The 11,741-nt window shown below is 38.9% G+C and overlaps 1 protein-coding gene across 1 annotated transcript; it reads right to left on the reverse strand.

The window, feature by feature from the left end:
- Positions 1-1,028: 1,028 nt before the first annotated feature.
- On the reverse strand, positions 1,029-8,364 carry lamp1b (lysosomal associated membrane protein 1b). The gene is made up of 6 exons (XM_037108755.1): positions 7,964-8,364; positions 5,419-5,612; positions 5,207-5,335; positions 4,960-5,026; positions 3,346-3,513; positions 1,029-3,256 (listed from the first exon to the last, which is right to left on the reverse strand). Exons 1-6 carry the CDS (start codon positions 8,022-8,024, stop codon positions 3,117-3,119), a joined length of 759 nt encoding a protein of 252 aa, XP_036964650.1. The 5' UTR covers positions 8,025-8,364; the 3' UTR covers positions 1,029-3,116.
- Positions 8,365-11,741: the final 3,377 nt, after the last annotated feature.

Raw genomic sequence — 11,741 nt, forward strand, 5'->3', positions numbered from 1 at the left:
AGAGGTGGTCCTGTCTGTTCATTAGCTATAATGACACTTACAGCAGCTTTAAGACTGAAAGGACTGAAAAATCTGAAAAAAGTCTGTGGAAAAAAACAAAAAAAAAAAACACGTTTTGGTTACAAAAAGCCAGATGCTGATTTCTGAGCTCAGACAAATGACTTACTAGGCTTGGTTGTCCCAGTTGCAGAATAGACAGTGATTTACCAGTCATGAGATCTGAGATTAAAAAGACAGGTAGGCCTATTTGCACTCTTTTGCTGACTAAAACCTAAACAAACCAAAATTCACAGAAAGTTCTATGAAATATGTACACAAGTGTTTGTACTCAAATTCAAAGACCATTCATGGCAATAAAAACTGTGCTTTTGTTATAATTACTCAGTGCAATAAATAATTCATGTAAAATAAGAAACGGCTTTAGATATTCTAATATCAAAAACATAAGTAAATGCGTATTTGTAACTGCAAATAGCCTGCAGCCAGAGTCAGTTGGTAAGCTTTTGTAATCATTTTTCATCTTTGTGGTCATTTTCTGTCTTATTTTTAGTCACGCTGTGTCTCTTTGAAGTCATTTACAACTCTTTCTACCAATATCCATGAAACTAACTAGGTGACTATCACCAGCTCTGGGGACAGTGGCATCATGTAAATACATTTTTTCCGTGGCTTTATTTCGATAAGTTAGTGAACATGCCCCGGGTGCCTGAGGACTGTTGTCATGGTCAGACATGTTTGTCAAACACCTTGGAAAACTTGACTCCATCCCGCATTTACACATACACACACACTGAAAAGAATAAGTAAAGCCAGGCCCTGTATTTTGTTCTCTGAGCATTTTCTGTGCCCATATGATAAACATATATATAAAAATGTGAACATAAATTCACTTTTACCACTTCTCACTTCTTTTCCCCATAATGTTGTGACCTACACCTCTAAAGAGTCAAAACAAACAAAACCAAACAGGAACAGGTTTGACTGCTGCTGGACTGTACAGTATAAATACAAAACACAAGTCAAACAGATCCGTTCATTCACTTTTATTGACCTCTCCTTTAGAAAACAGCTCAAACAAATCCATTAAAACTTTATTAAATCACTACATGGAGATTTAGATGAGGGAGGACAAAAACAAAAATAAAAAACACTTTCTCTAATAATGCATGTTTATGGTAGTAACAGTACATGAAGGCTTTGTGAGACAAAAAGAAAATGTCCCAGACATGACAGCACATAGTGTCAGTGAGTGAGTGTGGTATTGGCTTTACTTTAATCCCACCTATGTTACAGCTGGGAAGGCACTGATGAACACTGACCAGAGTGTTTTGGCCACTTAAATCATTACACGGGGCTGTTTCTCAGGACTTTAGTGCAACTTCTTTCCCTTCACAAACCAAAAATCCAAAGTGGACCCAGGAATGAACAGAAAAACCACCCAGAGGACTAAAAACAAAAACATAATCATGTTCAGACAGTGATGTCCTGAGCTTCTTCATCCAACTAAACCAACAGCACCATTTCTTTCTTTTTTTAGATTGTTTAAGCAACTATGCTTGTGTGCGTGTATATTGTAACAGCAAAATCCAAAAGAGTGGCAACTATCACTTAAAGGACAACTCCACTGATTTGACACATTATTTTTGGGGGGAGAACTACTGTGCATGGGAAAAAGAAGTATAAAGCCTTTAGTGGCTCCAGAGGAAGCTGCATGTAATCTGATAAATTACCACTCTGTGGTGATGTTGCATTGTGGGTAAGGGCAGGCGCCAGGTGTGAAAAAAGCAGTCCACTGGCCTAACACTGCTGGACGCATAACATAAAGTTTAAAAGCAACTGATCAAATACCGATATAATCAATATCTTGGCCACATCACAATGACATCACAGGAGGTAATTCATCAGACTAAATGCAGCTTGTTCATTCACATATGCAGCAGTTCTTCCCACAACCCACTAACACACCGAATTGTGTAAACTTGGTTGTAGTATCCCTTTAAAGGTATAGTTTGACATTTTGGGAAATGTCCTCATTGACCATAATGAAAATACAGCCAGGAGCAAGCTCGGAGTTAACTTATCTTAGCATGAAGACTATCAACAAAGTACGACAGCTAGCCTAGCTCTGCTCAAAGGTAACATAATCTGCCTGCCAGCAGCTCTAAAGCTAACAAATACGGTAACTAAATGTAAAAATAACCCTTTCTGTGAGCTAAGCTGAGCTAACCTTCTGCTAGCTATAGCTTCATATTTAGCAAGTAAGAGACTGGATCGATGTTCTCATCTTACTCTCAGCAAGAAAGAAAATGTCAATTTCTCAGCATGTTGAACTATTCCTTTAAATGAAGTGGAAAGAAGGCCAAAATGCCCACACAAAAAGCTAATGACTGCATCTACAGTCTCCATACAAAACGTCTTGAGAACCTTAAAGGGGGAAATGACATGTCATCACCAATCCAAGTAGACAAAACAAATCCCTACATGCATCGTAACTACAGGACTCCTCACATATCTGTGTTTGTAGTCTGATTCCTAAAATCTGCACACTTGGGCTGAATGCAGAGTTACAGTGATAAACTATCAGATCTTTACTGTCTGAAGCAGATCAAGTTAAACAGCCTGAAAAATTCCCTTTACAATGATGAACCTCATCAAGGGTAAGACCACTAAAAAAATGGTCCACCCAAACGCAGATAAACAATAAGAAAAGCTACAGCAGCATATCCCACAATCCCTCAAAATTCCTTTCATAGAAATTATAAATAGTACATTACAGTTTTGAGGACTCTCATGGACCCTCTGATCAACATCCATCCCCCCTTTTAACATAGTACCAGTAAAGAGTTTTCTTCATCTCCAAACAAAGTCCCCCCCCCTATTTTTAATGAAAGAGCAGGTCAGTTCAGAAAGAGCATATCAACCTCCACAAAGTGATATAATGACCAGTGTTACTGATGAGGGCGAAGAACAGCACACACAGAGGCAGAGAGAAGAGGGATGGAGGGATAGATGGGGCACAGGTGGAGGGGAAGTGTTAAGTCTCATAAAACAGAGGTTAATCTCAGGGTGGGATAGAGTACTCTGGCCTCAGGGGAACACGAGCGTGACGAGGGAGCTCAGATGGTCTGATAGCCAGCGTGGCTCCTCTTCCTGCCAATGAGGTAGGCTAAGAGGACGATGAGAACGAGACCAGCTAGAGCTGCTCCAACTATGATGGGGATCAACATGTCATCTTCATCCAACTGGCATTCCTCAGCTGAAAGTGTAAAATTAACAGGGAGGACAATTTAGAGCGAGAAAGAAATAGACTTATCTTATCACATACGACTAGACAGAAGTGTTTACCTGCTCCAAACTGCTCCCCAGTGAGATTGAAGGGCTGCACCTGCACCTGGAAGGTGTTGATGGACAACTTCGGGTCCACAATCAGAGTTTGCTCCTCGCGGCACATGTAGGAGAACCCCAGGGTGCCTCGCAGGTAGTCCAGACTGCGGTTTTGGACAAAGAAGGGCTCTATAGCGGAGGACAGAGCAGGGAGAAAACAAAAGAAATGAGAGGGAGGAGAAGAATGACATCAGTATTTCACCCTTTGCACATAAAGGATCTTTTATTTGAAGCTAGGTTATGTATTTGAGGCTTGCTGATCTCGACAGTAACTGAACCCATTTTAAAAGACAAGCAACTGATGAACCGGCATAATAACTGCAGGGGGGTGAACTGAAAGAATAACACATAATTCATGTTCAATCTAAGTGCTGTAAATGTGTCGGGTACAGTCACAGACAGAAATACAGGACTGCTGCAAGATAAACAGACAACAAGTTTTCCAGTTAACAGCTGACTGAACGTGTCAGTGATTCAAAATCTCTGATGATAGATGACGTGTAGACAGTGGTGCCAAGTACACGCTGTGCACTCCAGCAGTGTCAGCAGCTTTAGATAACGGATATCGATGACCTGTTACTGCTGTAAATTGCACAGAGAAATAACAAAAGAAAACCCACGAGAACAGGTTTTAAGAAATTCTTCAGGAGTAAGGACAATCCAACACTCTGTTAAGAGTGTGAGTTCTAATTTTGTTTATACTTTCTTAGGACAATCAACATTATCTCCAAATGCCAGTCATCAGAGGGGACAGAACAAACTTTAGAGACCCTATCAGCACCAAGGACAATAATGTGTTTTATCTGTAATTAGTGTTTAATATGTTGTAAAAGTAGAAAAAAAATGTCACTAAAATCAATTTAATGATGGCCCTGTAAATGCAATTGCTCTTAAGTTATCCAAAGTTATCATCCACTATTATAGTCCCAAGACCACTGTCCAATTACCTTTTCAGTTCAAGATGCTTCTCTTATTAGATTATATGCAGACACAATGTAAAACCGCCTGCTTTAAATAACTTATAAAGAAGTTTTAACATGTGTCAACTCACTGATTAATTTAGGCCTTTTAACATTTTTCTACTCAGATTGTGTCCAGAACAATCAGACAGTTAGAAAACTCCTCTCACCAGGAGGCAGTTGAATAAACACCTGATACAGTTTCAACAAAAACTAAATATTTCATGGTGGGAGGATAAATTGCAGGGCTTATGTATCACATTGCATCATATCATTGAGCTGTTCCTAGTACTTGGTATTTCAGAGTAGATTTAAAGCACCACAGTGTAAAAACAGAAGATCTGATTTCCTGTGTAATATTAACTATATATTTGAGCATCAAATCACAGTCAGTTGTAGAGTTAGAAAAGGTTTATGTGACCTCACACACATCTGTTTATGTTTAATTGTTGTATTACTTCAGTGAGGTACAGTTGTGATGCCTTCCTTACCATCATTTTGAGTCAACAAACACCCTAAAAGAAGGTCCAAAAACTGGTAATTATCACAGTAAAGGCTGGACAAATGCTTATCAATCTGATATAAAGAAGTCCTGTGGGAGGTAAAGGGCACTCACCTTTCATGTCTGGCCAGGCTGCTGACAGATACACCTCACTCAGGTGGTACTTACTGGACGTAGCATTCTAGAGTAAAACAGCAACACCACCAGGAGTCAGTGACACTTCAGAAAAAACAACTTTACCTCGAGCCCCAGCTGCCATCTAGTGGATGTTTCAGGAAGTACAAGGTGAAAATAAAAGCTGGAAGATAAAGAGGTTTGTGTTTTTTTATGCACTCCGCTGTGTATACCAACAGTAACTTACTAGGGTGAAAACAAAGGTGAGGTTGGTCTTCTCTGCATCTGTTGTGAGCAGCAGGGAGGCATTCTCTGAGCGACATGATCCAGAGCTCTTTGTCATATTTGGCTGAATGTTCACAACTTCCTGCACAGTCTGCAAATTGAAGATGGAACATTAATAATCTTAAAACTGCTCATGAGTCTATAGTTTTAGATCGACAGTATTCATGAGCGTACCTTGTTCTGGGAGACAGAGTTGAAGGTTATGTTGAGCTGCAGACCCATATACGCCATTAAACAGACAGTGCCATTGTTGCCGCTGACGTGGTAGGTTCCTCTTTCAGGTCTGGTGGGCTCCTTGTGCGGTGCAGTGGTGGTTTGGGCAGTTGTTGGCGGAGCAACAGTCGCAGATCCCTGGTGCAGGACGGCAGCTGCAAGAGGTCATTCAGTTGTGAGTGTAGTATTACAGCGATGCAAGCAGTTCAATGCTAAATTAACAAATAGAGGGTCTCTGAAAGGTTTGACACATTAAATGTAATACTTTTATTTAAATCCCATCAAATGCAAAGTAATACTTGTTTCACAATCAGACTAGTCAAAGTATGAAATGTGATGAATACCAAAGTAGAGACTTCTTCCAACACCCTCAACCACATATAAAAAACAATTCTAACTGACATTATTGTCTACAAAAATGCTTAATGCTTTATAATGACTTTGCAGTTTGATATTTAAATAAACACATAAATAAAAGCATGTTATCTCTCTCTCAACTGACAACTTAATTATACGAGTAATTGTTTTATTGAGTAAAACATTTAAAATGTTGCTCTGATGATTAATGGTTCCTTAACTTGGACGTTTAACCTTCACATGACAGAATAATGTGCATGCAACAGAAGACCACCGCTGTGAGGCCAAAGTCCCCACGTGTTCACCTCAAATCTAAGTCACAAGTGTGATTTGGAAACTTGAGACCTACAGTACAGAGAGACTGACAGTGGACTTTTTAAGGAAGTAAGGGCCAATCATTTCGACATTTAAAACTAAAGCTCTATAGGCCTACTTGTAAGGAGTAGACATTAATAATAATAATAATAATAATAATAATAATAAAAATAATAATATAGCAATTAATAATAATAATAATATCAGACACATATGACTATTCTAAATTACTAAAATTCTTTAAGAACTATGGCCATGTTACTCCAATCCTTGCAATGCTTCAATGGCTACCCATTCAATACAGAATTGATTTTAAACCTTTACTAGTTTATCTATGTTAGGCTCTACATGGCCTTGCTCCTGTCTGCATCATAGATGTACTTGTGCCCTATGTGCCGAGCCACTGTCTTCGATCCCCACAAAAGGAAGCTGGTCATTTTCAGTTACCTTTTTTTGTATCTCACTTTGTACTTTTTTAGGGTGGCTTTTTTTTTTTTTTCAAAGTAAATCTGTTGCTGGTCTGGCTTCAATCCCTCTTGACTTACTGTTATTTCACATGGTTTTATTGTACATATATATACACACATATACATGAATCCGTTTTGTTGTTATTTTGTCATATGCATTTGTGGTGTGTTGTTTTTTTTATCTTGTCTGTAGAATTGTATGTTTTTATGTATTGTTTTTATATTTGCTGTGTATGCTATTTTAATTTTTCACCGGTAACCATGTTTGGAAAACTGAGATACAAAGTTTATCACTGTTGTTGTTATTAATCACAGAATTTTCTGATGTCTTCTAATATGCAATTTGGGGGTATTTAACATATTCAGGCAAACCTCACAGCTATATTAAAGTGTATGGGTTTAAAGCATCTATTATGTCCAGCCAATTTTAATAGCATGCCTCCATTATATGCTTATATATCATCAAAGACACTGACTCAAGTATTCTATGCTCCAGAACTGGCCAAGTTATTGTTATATTAAATGATATATCATCTTAGATCTTTGGATATCGTGATACAGCATAAGTGTTGCCTGTAGTCTGAAAGGCTGCATTACAGCAAAGTGATGTAATTTTTTTTATGAATTTACAAGCCTATCATAGTTGTTTGATCTCTACCCGCTTTATTATTACAGCCACATCACTGATGATTACTGATCAAAAATCTCATTGTGTTCATATTTTTACAAAGTACCAGTAGTCATTCCTCCAATATTGTTGCAGCATTAGTATCGAGGTATTTGGTCAGAAACATTGTCATACTTGATTTTGTCTCCCTGTCCTAGCTTTTGAAGAAATCTCAAAATACGGATATCTACACCCTGTATCGCGATATGGCCTAAACAAAATATCGCGATGTCAGATGAAGACCGTACTCCTATTTCTCAACCTCATTCCTCCCCTCGTCCCTTCCTCTTATGACTGTTAGGTCAACAGACAATCAATGGCGGACTGACGAGGTTACAAAGCTTCAGTATTGACCCTCATTGATCCATGATTGTTTGTTTGACCAGCCGCCGTCTGAACTGAGAATCGTGCTAACATGCGCCATAGACATGTGAACTCAGTATTATCACAGCCGAGCTATCCAAACACAGCTCGGGGTTTAATACTCAGCCACAGAAACAGAGATTAACTAACGTTTTCAGGCCTGGCGAACTGATAGCTACACGAACCTACATTTCTATATACTCATTACAGTTCACATGAATATAAAACACGTCTTTTGATAAATAAAAATCTAAAAAAAAATCTTTTCCACTAGCCAGTCCAACTAACTAGTTGAGGAGAGGGTACCTGTGACCTTCCGAGTAACATTAATACTCACCTAAAATCAGCTGTAACGTAACTCCCAGGCACCATGACTGGACACAACACATCTGCTTCATGTTTTTCTCTCCGAAGTGCTCAGACCGAAATCACAGCAACACAACAACAGACTCACACGCAGAGAGACTGAGAGGCTGTGGCAGGGCGCAGCTTGTTAGCTAACTAGGTGATGTTGTGCTAGCTTAGCGAGGCTAACGTTAGCTAGCGTCACAACAACAGCTAGAGGGGAGATAAAGCCGCTCTTTGGCAACAAAAAAAAACAGGCGGACGGTTCAGGTTAGTTTTTGTATTCGTATGTGCAGGTCGTGAGGTTAATTCGGGCTCGCCGCTAACACTTTATCACCGCCGCCGCTGCTGCAAAGACTGACATCAGGATCATGTGACCGAGGCTTTAAGAAACACCCAGAAAGTCACGTGGTCGCCAGCGGCGACACAACACCATCGTTTCATGGAGAACAAGTCAGTACAATGATGACATGCTCTGATTAACTTAAGTACTTTGCTTTTGTATAATTCCAAGGCACTTTTTTTTTAATTTAAATGTATCCTGTACATAGACCCGCCTCTACTCTACTCAGCTATAACATCAGTAGTCACTTATTACTTTGTAGATTAGGTTTTTACATTTAAAAACCTACATCTGATTTGCCAATAAAATACACTTAAAGGGTGTTTTACATATTAAAGTGTGTTTGCAGGTCTTGGGATGTACTACTGCATATGTGAAAGAAGTCGTAGAAAGCTTTTTCTTGCTGCAGTGGAAACTGCATGTAATCTGATAAATTGCCTCCAGCAATGTTGCTCAGCAGCTCTGCTGCATTGTGGGTAGTGTAGGCAGCAGGTTTTGAAAAGCAGTTTGTTAGACTAAAACTGCAGTGTTGGACAGTTTAAAAACAGATGTTCAAAATCAATACAACAAGACCAGAGATATGTTTTTTTTTTAATTCCATGTATTCTTTATCCTGGAGTCTACATTACCCATAATGCAACAACATGATGTCACTGGAGGCAGATTATCAGATTACATGGAACTTCTTCTAGAGTCACAAAAAGGCTTCATGCAACTTTGTCCCCATGTGGCAGTGGTACTCCCCAAGACTTGTAAACACATTTAAATGTGGAAAACTGTTGGAGTTACCCTCTAAACAGTAAACTAGTGGTGATTAAGCCTCTCCCATTAATCGTCTCACAGCCCCTCAGATTTATGGCCTGATCCCGAGGTTGGGACAAAACTGACAAAATATGGAGATTAAAATTAGCTCAGCCTTGACCGGCCGCAACAGTGAATGATGCTAACACGCCGATGCATTTGTATTAACTAATTATTAAGGTAATTTATGATGACATTGATGTTACAGGGGACAGTCTGAGTTAATTCAGAGACGTGGGTGTCTTCCAGAGGCAGACGTCGATATCTTGGGGCTCTCGGAAAACTAGGCCCCCCTGGTGCCTTGAGAACGGGGATTCACTCAAAAACCGACACAGACAGGGAATAGGTACTAGCACCTGTACCTGAGTATATCTTTTTTAAAGTCAGATTTATGTAAGACTTATAATAAAATAAAAATGTTAAAAAACAAATTATATCATAAACCTCATTGTTTATCTTCATTTAAGGCCTATGTAGTTTAGTGGCTGTGTCCCTCACAGTGCAATGATACCCACTTGATTTGTCTAACTAACAGGGTCCAGATGCTTGGGTGTGGGCATCTAATTAAAGGTCCCTGAGGTCAGACCTCCTCAGTCAGACAAACATTTTACACACCGGTGACAAAATGAAGTCTCCTCTTAGTGCAACTTAACCTGGCCTCACTTATTTGCCTGCTGGTTCACTGGTTTCCTTGAGCATCACAGATCAGTGTGATTATGCAACTTGAGATACGACTCTTTGGAAGGATGCAGAGGTCTCGTGTCTGTAACCTCTTCCTCTACACAGACACACACTAACGTTTAAGTATCACAGGGGCGACCTATCTTTTGACCCTTTGAACACACAGTCACGTCAAGAGGCTGTAACCAGCTACAAATGTCAAATCAGTGTTTCTGCAGCCTGCTGATGAGACATTCGTGTTTTCCTAGCCAACTGTAAACTAAGTGGAGGATTTTGAACCTCATAATCTGTACAATCAGATTTTTACTCTTTGACGTAGGCTGTGTTTATAGAGTTTGTTCATCCCTGCAAGTGACTCAGAAGAGGATGTAAAGTGAACACCGCAAATTATCTGTAAAGGATAAAAAAAAAAAAATCACCCAAAGTCAGATTACTTATTTATTCCTGTGCACTTTTATTTTGTCTAATATCACAAATCACCAGAGTAAAATGTTCACATTACATCTCTGCAAACCATGGATACATTTAAATTTGTACCTTTCATATGTAACATATCACAATTTCACAAAACATATCATATCACACATACGTTACATGACACAGCTGACGGGAGGTGGAGGGGGTGGTGATGGTTGAGACCACTCAGTGGTTGTAGACGGTGTTTTCCACATACTAAAGCGAGGAACCCCTGGATATGTGTTCCAGGTTTTCTTTTTTGTTTGAGGTGACAGAAGATGGTCAGACAACACATGATCTTATAATGGCCAGTGTCGCCACAACATAAGCGGCGATTGGGTCGCCCCTCCTACTTTATAAACCATCGATGAGCATAATATAAATGCTTGACACACTATTTACAACGCTGTAATTATAACTGTTCCTGAAGCGTCCGTACCTGGTGTTTGAACAGTTAATGAAAGCCTGATAACACAACATGTTGTACTGTCCTGAAACTGGCAATAGACAAGTTTTCTGCTTCAGCCTTCCATTATGAAGTAAATGTTGGTTGCACAATGTCATAGATGTAGAGTGACAAACCCACTGGCAGGAAATTACTAATGATCATGTTGTCTTTGCAACAGCAGCACCAATAATAAAACCACTTAGAGATGCTTGAGGGGAGAGTTGTCTGTTGCCACTTTGAGTACAGTTTTAAAGCATTTGAATTTTTTTTTTTTTTATTTACATTTTCCCTTTTCTGCTCCTTCATGTTTCCACTTGGCTACATTTTTGGAGATAAATATTGTGCATTTTACTCCATTACATGTATTTGATCACCTTAGTTACTAGTGATATTGTAGATGTCATGCTGCAGCAGAGTCAGAGTAACACATTTTAAAAATAATTATTGTTATCGACAGTTGGATTAAAAAAACACTGATTCCGATTATTGATGCTGAATATCAGATCTGATCATAATAACTGATCGACACAGTATACGGAATATACATATGTAAATATATGTTTAATTTACATGTACTCTTATATTTTTATACTTAACTACACTGTGTAAGACTTTTACTCCAGAGTCATAATGTGGCTAACTTTCACTTTTACCATGAACAACAAAATGACATTGTTACTTTTATACAAGTACGACTTTTAGGTACTTGTCACAACACTATGTCTAAGATATATTATTGATAATATTTAATGAGTGACAGTCAGATTAATTATGTTTCGCACATTAGTCTTTCCCAGCCAAAACATGGGAAACATTTTAAAGATTAACAGGAAACACTTAAACAGTATCTTTTACATAGTGTGTCGTAATTTTTCCGACTTCAAATAAATTGTGAACATTTTTTCTAAGAATATAGAAAAGAGGGCACATTCAGCCCCCTGGCCTGTAACCTGTGACATGATTTGGGTAACAGCTGAACAGACCACAGTCAGTCAGAGAGGCTCACCGTGGGTGTTGAAGGTTGTGCACGATGCTCTGAGG

The sequence above is a fragment of the Acanthopagrus latus genome, chromosome 9, assembly GCF_904848185.1.
Source record: "Acanthopagrus latus isolate v.2019 chromosome 9, fAcaLat1.1, whole genome shotgun sequence".
NCBI classification, from domain to species: domain Eukaryota; kingdom Metazoa; phylum Chordata; class Actinopteri; order Spariformes; family Sparidae; genus Acanthopagrus; species Acanthopagrus latus.

Excerpts from the sequence above, each read along its gene's own strand:
- lamp1b (XM_037108755.1), bottom strand. The coding sequence starts at position 8,024 with ATGAAGCAGATGTGTTGTGTCCAGTCATGGTGCCTGGGAGTTACGTTA. Across the intron at positions 5,336-5,418 it reads ACTCTGTCTCCCAGAACAAG|ACTGTGCAGGAAGTTGTGAA; the intron begins GTACGCTCATGA and ends TTCAATTTGCAG. Across the intron at positions 3,514-4,959 it reads AGCCTGGCCAGACATGAAAG|AGCCCTTCTTTGTCCAAAAC; the intron begins GTGAGTGCCCTT and ends CCTCCGCTATAG.